This window comes from Suillus discolor (genome assembly GCF_016758755.1).
Source record: "Suillus discolor strain FC423 chromosome Unknown F5147scaffold_21, whole genome shotgun sequence".
Lineage (NCBI taxonomy): Eukaryota > Fungi > Basidiomycota > Agaricomycetes > Boletales > Suillaceae > Suillus > Suillus discolor.
The window spans coordinates 397,908-412,969 of NW_024541268.1; the positions used below are offsets into that span (position 1 = coordinate 397,908).

General features: G+C 47.6%; 6 protein-coding genes across 6 annotated transcripts; 3 read left to right on the forward strand and 3 right to left on the reverse strand.

The window, feature by feature from the left end:
* Positions 1 to 3,702: 3,702 nt before the first annotated feature.
* On the forward strand, positions 3,703 to 4,410 carry F5147DRAFT_574968 (cytochrome P450; the record flags this gene model as incomplete). The annotated part of the gene is made up of 4 exons (XM_041431249.1): positions 3,703 to 3,820; positions 3,871 to 3,949; positions 4,023 to 4,135; positions 4,253 to 4,410. Coding segments are annotated over 4 exons (468 nt in total), but the record flags the coding sequence as incomplete, so codon positions are not given.
* Positions 4,411 to 5,007: 597 nt separating this feature from the next.
* F5147DRAFT_136933 (cytochrome P450) lies at positions 5,008 to 7,705 on the reverse strand. The gene is made up of 14 exons (XM_041428223.1): positions 7,260 to 7,705; positions 7,077 to 7,206; positions 6,833 to 7,024; positions 6,620 to 6,771; positions 6,455 to 6,567; positions 6,295 to 6,400; positions 6,223 to 6,236; positions 5,985 to 6,174; positions 5,878 to 5,934; positions 5,800 to 5,824; positions 5,625 to 5,747; positions 5,556 to 5,569; positions 5,367 to 5,499; positions 5,008 to 5,317 (listed from the first exon to the last, which is right to left on the reverse strand). Exons 1-14 carry the CDS (start codon positions 7,453 to 7,455, stop codon positions 5,233 to 5,235), a joined length of 1,530 nt encoding a protein of 509 aa, XP_041294020.1. The 5' UTR covers positions 7,456 to 7,705; the 3' UTR covers positions 5,008 to 5,232.
* A 158-nt stretch (positions 7,706 to 7,863) lies between these two features.
* Positions 7,864 to 10,666, reverse strand: F5147DRAFT_136864 (cytochrome P450). The gene is made up of 14 exons (XM_041428222.1): positions 10,287 to 10,666; positions 10,094 to 10,223; positions 9,853 to 10,041; positions 9,635 to 9,786; positions 9,470 to 9,582; positions 9,310 to 9,415; positions 9,239 to 9,252; positions 9,001 to 9,190; positions 8,890 to 8,946; positions 8,812 to 8,836; positions 8,638 to 8,760; positions 8,569 to 8,582; positions 8,380 to 8,512; positions 7,864 to 8,330 (listed from the first exon to the last, which is right to left on the reverse strand). Exons 1-14 carry the CDS (start codon positions 10,480 to 10,482, stop codon positions 8,246 to 8,248), a joined length of 1,527 nt encoding a protein of 508 aa, XP_041294021.1. The 5' UTR covers positions 10,483 to 10,666; the 3' UTR covers positions 7,864 to 8,245.
* A 549-nt stretch (positions 10,667 to 11,215) lies between these two features.
* F5147DRAFT_136967 (uncharacterized protein) lies at positions 11,216 to 12,686 on the forward strand. The gene has a single exon (XM_041428224.1). The coding sequence runs from the start codon at positions 11,422 to 11,424 to the stop codon at positions 12,331 to 12,333; it is 912 nt and encodes a 303-aa protein (XP_041294022.1). The 5' UTR covers positions 11,216 to 11,421; the 3' UTR covers positions 12,334 to 12,686.
* Positions 12,455 to 13,560, reverse strand: F5147DRAFT_690250 (mitochondrial protein). Its single transcript, XM_041437040.1, has 3 exons — positions 13,203 to 13,560; positions 12,715 to 13,102; positions 12,455 to 12,657 (listed from the first exon to the last, which is right to left on the reverse strand). The coding sequence occupies exons 1-2, from the start codon at positions 13,551 to 13,553 to the stop codon at positions 12,746 to 12,748; spliced, it is 708 nt and encodes a 235-aa protein (XP_041294023.1). The 5' UTR covers positions 13,554 to 13,560; the 3' UTR covers positions 12,455 to 12,657; positions 12,715 to 12,745.
* Positions 13,561 to 13,624: 64 nt separating this feature from the next.
* Positions 13,625 to 15,057, forward strand: F5147DRAFT_690253 (uncharacterized protein). The gene is made up of 6 exons (XM_041437041.1): positions 13,625 to 13,851; positions 13,904 to 13,921; positions 13,975 to 14,102; positions 14,157 to 14,271; positions 14,327 to 14,623; positions 14,680 to 15,057. The coding sequence occupies exons 1-6, from the start codon at positions 13,693 to 13,695 to the stop codon at positions 14,974 to 14,976; spliced, it is 1,014 nt and encodes a 337-aa protein (XP_041294024.1). The 5' UTR covers positions 13,625 to 13,692; the 3' UTR covers positions 14,977 to 15,057.
* Positions 15,058 to 15,062: the final 5 nt, after the last annotated feature.

Here is a 15,062-nt window from a genome sequence, read left to right on the forward strand (position 1 = left end):
CAAGCAGGACCTACCGTCACTGAGTCTAAGCTTGCCTTTTGTTCTAAAATATCCACCAGGTGAGCAACTGTCACTAATCCCAAGCTTTTTTTTGCTTCTAAGTAGCCTACATTTTGATTGTCACAGATTTCACAGTGTTGACCTGTGCAACTGTCGTTTACCCTCTGCTTCTGAACGCTCAAGCACACCGATTGTCCCTCAATCCACATGCCTTATCCTCGCTAAGAGTTTCTATTTCACCAAATCACAGCCTAAGTCCTTGCCAAGATGCAAACTAACATTAGCAGTGTCTCAGAAGGATCGGTTATCCATGTCGAATTGAGAATGATCCAGGAGTGGGAAATATCTAAGTTTTTTTTCGAGTGATGCTGCCAGTGAGCCAGGTATATAAAAGCTAGTATGTGCAATAATTCACTCACTCACTAGTAGTATCCTTTCGTCTTCCCCCATAGTGTTCTACCGCTTTACTACAACCAACACCATGCCCACATATCCCAAAAAATTTCATGTCGTTCGTGCGCTCCAATGTGCCAGCACAGAACTCACCATTTTCTCCCGCGAGCTGGGTGAGACAGTTGTGATAGCATAGTATGTGTAGTGCCACACACACCATGTTTTGCCCCTTTGTCGCTGACTTGTATTAGCCCAGTCAACCAGGCTACTGGGGAGCGCATCATCTCTCATAACCTCAAGGATTGGACCCGATGTCGCAATATAGCATGGGAATGCTTTTGTGGACTTTTGACAGAGCACTGCACCCCAGTCCGCTTCGAAACCAACTGTCGCGGTCATGCAATGGCTTATTGCCACCAGTCTCCTAGCATGTGTGGTTTCTCATGTATGTACCCTCTACTTGTGTATTGGACATATCTTGATGCTTTCCTCAGTGAATCTTAGCGAGGCACGAGAGACTGCCCTATATGAATCAGTATATACAGATGCCCTTACTTGAGGTTCATCCAAGTTGCCTGCAGTCTACTCTGATTGTATACTCATCTTTCAAATAAATCATTCATAGTGTATCTTAATCACCCACACCTTGCAAATTTGCGTGATTTGGTACTGCGAGTCCACCACGACCGACTCGCAGCAATGCCCAGCGGACACGCTGACCTTTTCCCCTACTTCGAGGGTTACTGTGGCACCCCTGGTTCAGCATTAGCGCTGTCACAGCGAGGTGGCGCTGTTCATAATGTTGCATCTTATTGTTGTCGAGTTCCAGGTAAGAAAAAACTTTAAACATTGTTAATACATATTACAGGTACTAATTCTATCATTCTAGATATGCATCAACAATGAATCACCCACTATCTCCGCAGACAGGCCGGCCCTCTCATCAATGAGCTCGCAAGTCCGGCACTGACAGAACAGAAAGTACTGCATTCGCTGGCTGATGGCAATGGTATCACCAAGTACGAGCATTAGTGATGTGCTGGGCCTGGCCTCGGGCCCTCAGGCCCTGGCCCACAGGCCCCCATAGGCCAGGCCCAAGCCAGGCCTACTTGATGGGCCTCATGAGGGCTTGAACCTGGCCTGGGTGTCTCATAGGCCATGGCCTAGGGCTCAGGCCAGGGCTTCTACATAGTGAAGGAAATTTCCAGGATGTACTGTACAATACTTAAATTACATAAACTTTGCAACAACCACATCCACTGGAAGAAGTCAGCTAAACAACATACCCAACCCGAGGATGACTCTCACAGTCGTTTCTGATGATGACGCAGTTGCTGCCATCATAGTCCGTTCTAAACAAACAATTATACCTTCTTCTTGGCTTCTCGATTCCAATAATAATGCAACACCCGAGTTAACTAGCCACAAGCAGGTACAGCGGCCGGTCCAACCAAACACTACTCCCACGACAAATCCGCGCGACACCAAATGAAATGCAGATGATGCTGGCTGGAGTTCAAGTCTCTCAAATCAGGACGAGAATTTGGACAATGAAGATGCCAACAAATCAGTATCCAAGGGTAAGTACTATCAATCTTTGTGCTGGTATGCTCACTGTTTTATTTCGATAGCCAAGCACCTTCATCGAGCCGGCGAGCCATCCTTCACAGATGATGCTTGTTCAACTCATTCATTAAGCACACACACAGGTAAGCACACAAATCATTTCACTATTAAATTCTAATGCTACTACTAACTTCTTACTCTAGTGCACACCTGCGCGAGATTGAGGGCATCTCTTGCCTGTGACTACTTATCTATCATGGCTACATCGGTCTCTAGTGAGCGTGCTTTTTCAGCTGCCGCTCTAACTATTACCAAGCGGCGAAATCGCCTAAAGGGGGATATTGTGGAGGCTATCCAAGTCTTACGCATGTTGTACAATTGTAACCTTATGTTTCATGAGCCTCCCCCTTCATCCACTTTAGAGCTAGCATTGGAAGAGCCAGAAGTTGGTGAGGAAGTTGATTCTGGTATTCGAGAGAGGACTGCCTGGGATTTGGAGCTATCTGATATACCATCTGACTAGTATACAAATAAATAAACATAACTTTCGCATCATTTTCATCATTTTTATTGAGAGGCCCTGGCCTAGGCCAAAGCCAAGCCCAGGCCAGGCCAAAGCCCTCTGGTTGGGCCTGGCCTGGGTTTTTACCAGGCCCAGGCCATGGCTTTCAGGCCAAGCCAGGCCTGGCACATCACTAACGAGCATATTGGACTATTGGAACTGTGTGAAGGCTGTCAGAGAACGTTCGCAGCCAGCGCATTGCAGGCGCACATCCTCACCTGCCCGCAGAGTTGAAGCTTATATAGTCTGTGGTATGGTTTCCTAAAATTTTTACCTTACATGTCAAACACTGGTGACTGGAGTCCTGGTATGTTATATAATTTGATGCTTGCACGTACCTTGTTTGTGGAAGCTTTTGGGAACCGATCTACGTCGGAACAGTAACAGGGCACTCATCACTCCAAGGTACGAGCAAAAAGGTGAGGACCTCATTCACCGCTCAGCAAGCATGGACCTTACATAAGAAGCTTTCGCTCTTTTCTTGTAAATGAGATACAATGCATTATGGCAAGTATGTACTCCCTCTGAAATCGGTAGCACATATATCAGTTCTACAGGGAGGAGCAGATGGGCTTGGGCTGGCCAGAAATTTTTTGAACTACCAAACCAGGATATCTTTTGGGCGGTAGTGGCCGCTTCGGGCAATTTCAAGTTTCGGGCGATAAAATTATATGACATGTTCATAGTTTTATTCCCGCTATTGAAATCATTGTTTAGCTCTATAGTAGAGCTAAGCTTGGAGGATATGTGAGTTGAGTATTTTCCAGAGGTAATACTTACTAATTTCAGAGCTGATGAAGTTTCCGAGGTCTTTTTAATATTACACTAGTCTGCACTTTAGCTCCGGGAGTGGTCACCACACTAGTACTCCTCAAGTTGCTACTATTCGTTTGCTTATTCTCATTAGCATAGCATCTAGCTGCTTTCGTCCCTTGTTCTCCGCCCCACCGCTTTTGTTGGTGCGACGGCTATCTTTACATGTCTATCATTTATGTAATATCATTTTCACAATGCGTCACACTGAAACTTCGTTGTTCGTTTGCCCGTCCACCCCGAGTTAACGCTAGGACACAGCCAACCTCACGACGCCTTCGCACTCCACCTTCTCGGCTTCACAGCAACAGAGACATTCCTGCTAGCCATGCTGCTCTATCCTGACGTCCAAAGCAGGGCCCGTGCAGAAATTGACCAAAGTTGTGAAGCGTGATAAAATGCCGTGCTTTGATGATAAGGCGTCACTGCTCTACCTTGATGCCATTCTCCGCGAGGTCCTGAGATGGTATCCTCACGTCCCCCTAGGTAAGTCCGCAGTAATATAACTGTGTTTCAATCGTCGACCCCTTGCACAGGAATTCCACATGTGGGCTCAAATAATGATGTTTACAACGGGTACTTTATACCCAAACAACTTATCTGTAGTTCGATCAGGTGCGATAGTGATGATTTATCAGTGGTATGTCACGTTGGAGTGTAACGACTGCTTGAGCTGAACATGATCCAGGGCATTGTCCCGGGATGAAGACATGTTTCCCGACGCATCATGCTTCAATCCTAGTCGCCATCTAACAGTTGATGGGAAGTTGAAGGACCCTTTTGTCAATCATATGGCCTTCGGTCATGGCAGATGGATATTTTACACTTGCTATCATTTTCAATTATTCACTGACCAGGCTTGCTGCAAGGCGGATATGTCCTGGTAGGCTGATTCATGGTGGATCCAGCAGTGTTGAGGACGACAAATGTTCTTGGCAGGTCGTTGGTTTGCAGAGAACGTTCTGTGGACTGCAGCTGCTACCATACTCGCCGTCTTACGCATCGATCATGCTAAAGACTCAAACGGAGACAGGATTGAGGTGAAGCCGGAGTTCACCACCGGCTTGGCGATGTAAGTGACCTAGTATGTATTCAAGAACATGTGGCTGACTCTGCGGAAGTCGCCCTGAACCATTTCATTGCTTGTTTGAAAGCGTGAACACAGCGAGAGAAAGACACCTCCGAGCAATGATGGATTCGAAGTAGTCTTCGTTTGTACTTGAGGTGGTGTGTCATGTAATAGTACCACGGCGTAGAGTGCACTGGATGGCACGGTCTTGCGACTTCTGTCTCTGGTGAACGAGATAATTGCTTTCGAATTTGTTGAATTTTCAAAAACGTTTCCAAAATCTTGTAACACGGCGCAACTAGGCTGAACACCGTTGACCGGTTCGCAGGTCCCTCCCCGTTGCAACATTGGCCTACCTGAATATCGGTCGACCCATGCACTCGTTTGAGATTGGGTTACGCAGCTGTAGATGCTATAAAAAGTCGTAAGATTAGATGTAAGATGGGATCCCCGACAATCCACAGAGAGACCAGTCCAGACGTATGGCCTGAGATATTGCCAATTATTCAGAGTGTTAATGTGGGTACCCAGTGAACCGTATCGCAAGAATGATTACAGCCCAAACTGGATATGCTATAATGTTCATAAAATCACAATAAACAATGCTGCAGCAAAGAATATGCTGAAGAATGAGTCAACTACACTAGAAGCGCAACCCCAAATCGGAAATACAAACGCGCTCATCGCATAGAACTTTGGATCCTAAACAACGGGTCATAAGTGGAAGCACGTTTGTAACTTTTTCGCTCTTCCACGGGCACTCATTTGAGCTTTCGGCCACAAGATTGATGTCATATGTATAGTGATCACACAGCAGCACAAACGAAGATTACTTCGAATCCATCATTGCTCTGAGGTGTCTTTCTCTCGCTGTGTTCACGATTCCAAACGAACACTGAAATGGTTTAGGGTGACTTCGGTAGAGTTAGCTGCAGGTTCTTGAGTACATACTAGGTCACTTACACCGTCATGCCGGCGGTGAACTCCGGCTTCACCTCAATCTTGTTTCCGTTCGAGTCTTTGGCATGATCGATGCGCAAGACGGCGAGTATGGCAGCAGTTGCGGTCCACAGACTATTCTCCGCGAACCAACGACCTGCCAAGGAAATTTATCATCCTCAGCACTGCCAGATCAAGCACGAATAATCCTACCAGGACAAATACGCCTTGCAATAAAAGTCAGCGAATGATTGAAAATGATAGCAAGTGCGGAATACTCACCTGCCATGACCAAAGGCAAAATGGTTGACGAAAGGATCCTTCAGCTTCCCGTCAACTGTCAGATGACGACTAGGATCAAAGCGCGATGCATCGGGAAATATGTCTTCATCCCGAGAGTGTGCCCTGAGTCACGCTCAGCTCAAGCCGCCGTTACATGCACTCCACCATGACATACCACTGATTAACCATTACCATCGCACCTGATTGCACTACAGATGAGTCAACGACAACCTCGACATATACGACTTCGAACCTTTGGGTATGAAGTACCCATTGTAAACATCATCGTTTGATATCGAATGGGGAACTCCTGTGCAAGGGGTCGAACATTCAAACAGAATTATATTACTGCGGACTGACCTAGGGGGACGATAGGATACCATCTCAGGACCTCGCGGAGGATGGCATCAAGGTAGGGCATTGACGCCCTGTCATCAAGGCACGGCATTTTATCATGCTTTACAGCTTGGTCGATTTCTGCACGAGCCCGGGCTTGGACGTCAGGATAGAGCACCATGGCCAGCAGAAATGTCTGTAATGCAGATGCAGTCTGCGGGACATCAAAGTAAGAATCAGGACTGCTTAAGTGGAGACTCACAGTGTCCATGCCAACTAAGATGCCGGATTCCCGTCAATCGATAAATTTGGTCCTCAAAAAAAAAACTCTTACCCATGTACCCCGTCAACGCAACAGCCTTCATGGTGCCTTCGTCAGCGTCGTCGTGAGCTTGACTGAGAAAATCAGCGACCAATGAGTGTGAAGCAGTCCCATTTGCCTTCACGCAATCAGATCAGGTAAAATTTCCATCCACAGCTCTGCGCAAACGCACCATCTGCGCCTTCACTTCATTGAAGGGCTCGTTCAAAAGCTGTTGAACTAATTCTCTACAGCGTCCGATCAGGGAAAATGCTTCACCGAAGCACCAGAGCGGTAACTTTTCGACTGCAACCTTGCGTTGAATGTTCAAAATTATGTCGTCGATAAAGGCACTCACGGAAAGGAAAGGCTGTGAATATGGCAGACCTCTCGGGAGAAATAATATAATTGCCAATATCAAAAAGTTCGCGCGCGCGGAAAAGAAATGGGTCTTCATGTCCGTGAGCATGGTGTCCGTATGTCACAGCCATGATTAGGGACGCCGCGTATCTGTCACAAAGATTGATAGTCAACTGGACCATACATCACAACGACACGATTAGGTGCATACGCTTCAGTTTGATGCTGTAGTAGGTCACTAGTGGCACCTAAGAGATTGATGACTAGTTCATTTGCGTGGCGAGAGTACAACTCGCGGTATGAGACCGAGACTTCAGCCCTGAGGACTTGATGAAAGATCTTGCGATGTTGTCGTAAGGTTTCTCCATACGGAAGGAATACAGTATTGAAAGACCCTCCAACTCTGCATCGTCAGTTGATAAAGAACAAAATGAATGAAAACCGGCAATACATACAATTCGTTGGTGCGAATAACAGGACGAGAAGAGTAATTCCCAGAACGCCTGTCCAACAACTCCCGCGCGATCGTTTCAGAGTTGATGATGATCAAGTCGATTCCAAATATGCGAGAGCGAATGATTTTTCCTATGAAATTGAATCTAAGAGCTTGAAAAAGAGGGCATGGGACTGCTACCAACCATATATCTTTCCCCACGCAGTGTATGTGAGCCAAGGTCGTTTAGTATCCAATTGCAGCACGTTACCAAAAAATGGTAACGGAGGAGGGCCAGGCAGCAAAGGTGAAGGGTAGACACGTCTGCGGGTCAGACGCGAAACGACAACCAGGGTAACAATGCACGATATCCCTAAAGCTAGAATATCAGTGGAGAGCATGGCGATGGATTAGTTATGGTCGAGCTCAAGTCATGTGTGATGGCAGTTCGCCTGATAAAAGGCGTCTTTGACCCAAATAGCATGCTTGAGTTGAAGACCGGTGTGATTGTACCTGTGACCAATGTCAAGTACTAGTACTACTTACATATGTAACCAGTACCACCATGCACAATCTGCAGAAGAAAATGGGAGATCTGCTTTGCACGTTCTGTATGTATCCTCCCGGTTACTCCGAGTCGATTGCTCTTCCTCAAGCAAAAAGTTGAAGGTGCATTGGAAGGATACTATATTTAGACATCATGAACGGTAATGCATCCGAGATGGCGCATGCCGCAGTCATGATAAAATTAACATGTTCATAGTTTTATTGTTGAAATCATTGTTCGTTTATCGAAGAACTATAGTAGAGCTACTTGGAGGATATGCGAGTTGAGAGGTGATACCTACTAATTTTCAGAGCTGATGAGTCTTTTTACATTCTGTAGATTATCGGGGATGGCATCTTACATCTAATCGTACGACTTTCTATAGCATCTACGGCTGCATAACCCAATCTCAAACGAGTGCATGGGTGGGTCGACCGATATTCAGGCAGGCCAATGTTGCAACGGGGAGGGACCTGTGAACCAATCAACGGTGTTCAGTCTAGTTGCGCCACGTTACAAGATTTTGGAAACGTTTTTGAAGACTCAACGAATTCGAAAGCAATTATCTCGTTCATCAGAGACAGAGGTCGCACTCTACGCTGTGGTACTATTACATGACACACCACCTCGAGTACAAACGAAGTCTAATTCGAATTCATCATCGCTCGGAGGTGTCTTTCTCGCGCTCCGTTCACAACCTCAAACGAACACTGAAATGGTTCAGGGTGACTTCGGTAGAGTTAGCTGCAGGTTCTCGAGTACGTACTAGGTCACTTACATCGCCAAGCCAGTGGTGAACTCCGGCTTCACCTCAATCTTGTTTCCGTTCGAGTCTTTGGCATGATCGATGCGCAAGACGGCGAGTATGGCAGCAGCTGCGGTCCACAGACTATTTTCTGCAAACCAACGACCTGCCAAGGAAATTTGTCATCCTCAGCACTGCCAGATCAACCACGAATAATCCTACCAGGACAAATACGCCTTGAAATAAGGGTCAGCGAATGATTGAAAATTATAGCAAGTGCAGAATATTCACCTGCCATGACCAAAGGCAAAATGGTTGACGAAAGGGTCCTTCAGCTTCCCGTCGACTGTCAGATGGCGACTTGGGTCGAAGCGCGATGCATCGGGAAATACGTCATCATCACGAGACAGTGCCCTGAGTCACGCTCAGCTCAGCCGCCGTTACATGCACTTCACCATAACATACCACTGATTAACCATTACCATCGCACCTGACCGAACTACAGATCAGTCAACGACGACCTCGACACATACGACTTCAAACCTTTGGGTATGAAGTACCCGTCGTAAACATCATCATTTGATGTCGCATGTGGAACTCCTGTGCAAGTGGTCGAATATTCAAACAGAATTATATTACTGTGGACTGACTGACCTAGGGGAACGACAGGATACCATCTCAGGACCTCTCGGAGGATGGCATCAAGGTAGGGCATTGACGCCCTGTCATCAAGGCACGGCATTTTATCATGTTTCACAACTCGGTCAATTTCTGCACGAGCGTGGGCTTGAATGTCAGGGTAGAGCACCATGGTCAGCAGGAACATCTGCAATGCGGCTGCATTCTGTGGGATATCAAAGTCAGAATGAAGACTGCTTAAGTAGCGACTCACTGTGTCCATGCCAACTAAGATGCCGGATTCCCGTCAATCGATAAATTTGGTCCTCGTAAAAAAACTCTTACCTACGTACCCCGTCAACGCAACAGCCTTCATGGTGTCTTCATCAGCGTCGTCGTGAGCTTGACTGAGAAAGTCAGCGACCAATGAGTGTGAAGCAGTCCCATTTGCCTTCACGCAATCAGATCAGGTAAAATTTCCATCCACAGCTCTGCGCAAACGCACCATCTGTGCCTTCACTTCATTGAAGGGCTCGTTCAAAAGCTGTTGAGCTAATTCTCTACAGCGTCCCATCAGGGAAAATGCTCCACCGAAGCACCAGAACGGCAACTTTTCGACTGCAACCTTGTGTTGAATGTTCAAAATTATGCCGTCGATAAAGGCACTCACGGAAAGGAAAGGCTGTGAACATGGCAGACCTCTCGGGAGAGACAATATACTTGCCCATATCAAAAAGTTCGCGCGCGCGGGAAAGAAATGGGTCCTCATGTCCGTGAGCATTGTATCCATATGTCACAGCCATGATTAGGGATGCCGCGTATCTGTCACAAAGATTCATAGTCAACTGGACCATACATCACTACGATATCGCTGGATCAGGTACGAACGTTTCAGTCTGATGCTGCGGGTCACTAATTGCATCCAAGAGATTGACGACCAGTTCGTTTGCGTGGCGAGAGTACATCTCGTAGTATGAGACCGAGACTTCGGCCCTGAGGACTTGATGGAATATCTTGCGATGTCGCCGTAAAGTCTCGCCATATGGCAGGAACACAGTATTGAAACCCAATCCAGCTCTGTATGGTCAGTGAATGAATGACAAACTGAATGAAACGTGACAATGCATACAATTCGTTGGTGCGAATAACGGGGCGAGTAGAGTAATTCGCAGAACGCCTGTCGAGCAGCTCCCGCGCGACCGTCTCAGAGTTTATGATAATCAAGTCGATCCCAAATATGGAGGAGTGAATGATTTTTCCTACAATCAAAGATGAAATTGAATCTGAGAGCTTGGCAAAGAGGCCATTGGTCTGCCACCAACCATATGTCTTTCCCCACGCGGTGTATGTGAGCCAAGGTCGTTTAGTATCCAATTGCAGCGCGTTACCGAAAAATGGTAACGGAGGAGGGCCAGGCGGCAAAGGTAAAGGGTAGATACATCTGCGAGTCAGACGCGAAACGACAACCAGGGTAACAATGCACGATATTCCTGAAGCTAGAATATGAGTGGAGAGCATGGCGAGGGATTGATTATGGTCAAGCCCAAGATATGTTTGACAGTTCGCCTCATAAAAGGCGTCTTTGACCCGGATAGCATGCTTGAGTTGAAGACCGGTGTGATGGTACCTGTGACAAATGTCAAGTACTAGTACTACTTACATATGTAGTACCATCCATGCACAATCTGCAGAACACAATATTTCCAAAATGGGAGATCTGCTTTGTATCCGTTGCTCCAGTTACTCGATTGCTCGTCCTCAAGCAAAAAGTTGAATAACAGAGGTGCCTTGGAAGGCTACTATATCTAGACATTATGAAGCCGCCTTCCAACCGCAATGGCCAGCCGATAAAAGTAACATGTTCACAGTTTTATTCCCGCAATTGAAATCATTGTTCGTTTACTTGGAGAGTTGAGTATTTTCCAGAGGTAATACCTCACAGCTGATGAGTCTTTTTACCTGCCAACACTCTTCAAGTTGCTACTATTCGTTTGCTTATTCTCATTCAAGTTAGCATAGCATCTAGCTGCGTTCGTTCTACCGCTTTTGTTCGTGCGACGGCTATCTTTACATGTCTATTATTCAATATCATTTGCACAATGTGTCACACTAAAATCGCTGTTCGCTTGCCCGCTCACCCGGCGGCTCAATCCTTCAGCGTCCAGCCCGAGCTAACGCTCGGACACAGCTCAACCTCATGATGCCTTCGCACTCAACCTTCTCGCCTTCACAGCAACAGTCGAATTCGGCTCGTGACAACACGCCACTAGTAGAGTACAATAAACAAAAGATGCACCCGGGTCCACAGCTGACCTGCCACACCGATCCACTCTGACACTGTGGGCGGTGGTCCAAGCTTTCTACAGTACTCGGGTATAAAGATGCACCTCACAACGTCCGTCGAGGCCACCACAAATCGTTCGCTCTTCCTTGACCCCAATCATACTCTGCATTATCATGGAAAAGATGACCACCACCACAGCCATGACGTGCTGCAATAGCGCTACTTCGATGAGCATCACCAATGCTCAGGTCCTGTCTCCTAATAACAGACTCACCCCCGCCGAACGAAAGGCGTTCGGTAGATCAGATCATAAAGCTGGCAAGGTCCTCGGCGTCACACTCACGCGCAACCACGTGGGACAGGATAAGAGACTTTCTTTGTGCCTATCACAAGATCAAGAGAATTCCCAAGGTGATAACGAGGAAGGTGCGGTTATAGGTGCAAAGCGTTCATTTACCTGCAATGCGAGCACCGCCACCATCATTGGGCCACTCAAGGACAGGCTTGGCCGTATACTCGCTTCAGGTATGAAGATGGTAGAGAAGCGGAACAAGGGGCGCATGGCCGCTGGAGGATATCCGCCACGCATTGTCTTGGGCCTCTTGCGGTCCAATGAATTACCTGGCAAGGAAGGTATGGAAGAACTACCGACTGGCGTTAGCGACGAAATTTGTGCCCGTTCGCTTGCGGAGCTAGACGAGAATGAAAACACAGAAGCGCCTCTTGGAGCCGAGTTTCTAGAGCGAAATGAAGAGGGGGAAGACGATCCATTCGGCGGTTCTCCAATGGGCCTTGTTCGGGACGTCGAAAACCTGTTGGCGAGTCCGGCCCTTGATCGACGTGTTTCACCGGTTGCATCTCCAATTAATTTCGAGGTATCATCCGAAGAAGAAAGTCTGGCACTCTCCCCTGACGGCTCGTTTGACTACATGCTTCGTCCGGCGGAACGGGCTTACGTCGATTTTTTGATTGCACAGGACGAAGCCGAAGAGCAAACAATGGAGAGGAGAGCATTGCGATCCAGGAACAAGGTGCTGGATGTGTTGGGAGCAGAGGCGCGACAAGCGGTCAATGAGCAATGCTAAACACTGCTAGTTGAAATGATATGCTCATGTTGTCATGGGGCGTGTGTTAGTCAGACTCATAAGTGGCTGGTGCACAAGCTTTCGAGATCACGGACATTTCACTAGGCTTAGGTTCAACAACTATATGTCTGTTTAAATGTGAATCTATATATGACGTAGTATCTACTCACAGTTGTACAATTATGTAAGTGCGATAATAAATTAGATCATGATACAATCGAAGGGTCCTCCGAGTTCAAATGTAATGAACGACATCGATGCATGATGCAAAGCTCTATACTCTGAATCTCAGGTATGCCATTAGAAGCGCAGAACAACCGGTCACTAAACGCAAAACATCAGCGTCCCAGCCTAAAGCTAAGCATTTAAATCTGCACATACCGAATCCAACAAGATACTGCAGCGTCGTTGCCTAAACACCCAAGGGTTCAGTAATCCAAGCTTCGCCAAAAACAATTAAGAAAAATACCTTCGATTGCTGGATCGTCGTCCTCAAGTTTGCAATCTCCTGTTCGATTCTCGCATCCACCTCCTTAATCTTGAGCTCTTGCCCGCTGCTCTCATCCCGCATCCGTCCCTTCTCCAAATTAAGGTCCAGTCGAACGCCAGCCTGCGTACGCGTGATCTCCTCGCGCAGTCGCTGCTTCAGCTTCTCCATATCCGCAACCAAACGGTCATTATCAGACTTCAAAGAAGCGAGGTCGTTCTTCTCAATAAGCTGCAGCTCGGATTTCAGCTGTGCGAAATCGACTTGTTGGGTGTATTGATGCTGGAATGGAAAGCGTATGATACGACGAATGAGAAATAGGCGGTCGAATTTCCCCATTTGTTGAGTCTCGCAGTACCGCGAAAGGCAGTGGTGCGCTCACCTTCTCCTGTTGAGCTTTCGTGACCATGTTGCTTGTCATGTTTCGAATGCTCTCGTCGATGACCTCTGCCATGGCACCCATTATGCCTTCTGCTTGCGCACGGTTGAGACCTTCGCGCTCGAGCCGCTGCACGAAGTGGTGGGTGTCGAAATGAAAGTCGTGTACCGAGTGCGATGCATGGAAGGATCGGGCAAAGGCGGATGGCTCGGAGCGAGAGAACCTGAAGTTCGACGGACCAGATGCATTGATGCGAAAAAAGAGCGTAGAGTTGTATGATGGAACCGAGCGATTAGCAGGTCTGAATGTTCCTGCACGAAGAAAGTGGGCGAAGCGGGTGGTGGTAGTGCTCATAGATATGTGGACCCGTGTGGGAAAACTAGCATTACAAGAGCCGAACCCGAATTTGTGCTCAAATTGTTTACCCTTGCTCTCCTGCTAGCATCCTAATTCGTGTTGTAACTGTTTGTTAAGAGAATTTGGAAAATTGATCATGTCAACGAGTACAAGCCCCCATGCTCACCCACATCAGCATGCTCAAAGCACGAGTCATAATCCCTGGGGAAACACAAGTGGCACAGGTCCCCTCGGTACGTCTCTTACTGACACCTTCGGGCAGTCCAGGACGCATTACCAGCCAGGCTACATGATGGTACGCTTGTCCTACCTCCTACCACCTTAACTTCTCAACATGATTCATGCAGTCCGTGGCGCAACATAATGTAGGTCGCCGTTCACAGTGTTCAGCAACAGGACTGACGCATCAGGAGCATAGGTCATGTCCCCCAGTGCACAAAATACAGACGAAATTCCCGTCGTGCAGACCAAGGCAAAAATAAACAAGGGTCTATCCCGTGGAGCCTCGCATTTTGGTGCCGAGTCGATGTTTGAGAGTTCGAGCACGTACGTTTACCTTTTATTCTTATTCTATTATGTTGGAAGTCGATTTGTCGCAAGGCAAAGGCAAGCGTTCACAGACATGGACGCGCCACCGACCAGTTCAGTCAATGATATATTCCGTGAGGGATCTTCTTTTGGCGAGTCCCAACGGGCAGTTCTTCCCCCTTCGCGCGTACGTCCCGTCCTTATTTATGATTCCCTTCAATTGATTGTTCTCGTATTCGCAGCCCTTCTCCCTCTCAAACTCTTCCTCTACGTTGAACATCTCCCAGTCTAAAACCCATACCCAATCGAGCACCCCAAACCAACCGACCTATATAATTGTTTTTGGCTATCCACCAGACAGATATTCCCTCACCGTAGAATATTTCCGCTCGCTTGGCGCAAGCACCGAACCAGAGCCTAATACGGAGATTGTGAACGCGTTCAGAATCGGATTCCGTGACCCTGGAGAAGCTATGCGTGCAGTCAGGAGAAATGGGGAGGTCTTGGGGGGGACTTGGATGGTGGGCGTTAAATGGGCTGTAAGATGTTTTTTTTTCGATGTCGGGCGGCGTGCTGACTCCTACGATGCATGAAGGACTCTACTCAGGACCCCCGCGGACCTGATTTCTCGGCGTCTACTTCCCCACCACGGGCGCAAATCCAGACTTCACAAGTACAAGCGCATACGGACGGAAATGCGATGGTGGTGGATAGCGCTGCTACTGTTGGGACGCCGATCAAACTTGCACCGTCTGTGGCTGCGTTCCGTAAAGCTCCTGCGCCGGTACCCCAGAAATCTGCGCACGCCATGCCTATACCGGTTGTTAATGCGCAACAGAGTCCTGCGAAGGGCGTGCTTGGGCAGGTTGGGGATCTGTTATTTGGGTGGTAGTCATATTCGTACTCTGGTATGAGTGCGCTTTTGTTTTTGTGATGTCTGTAGATGCATATATATGGATGCGTCTTTGAATTTCGTGG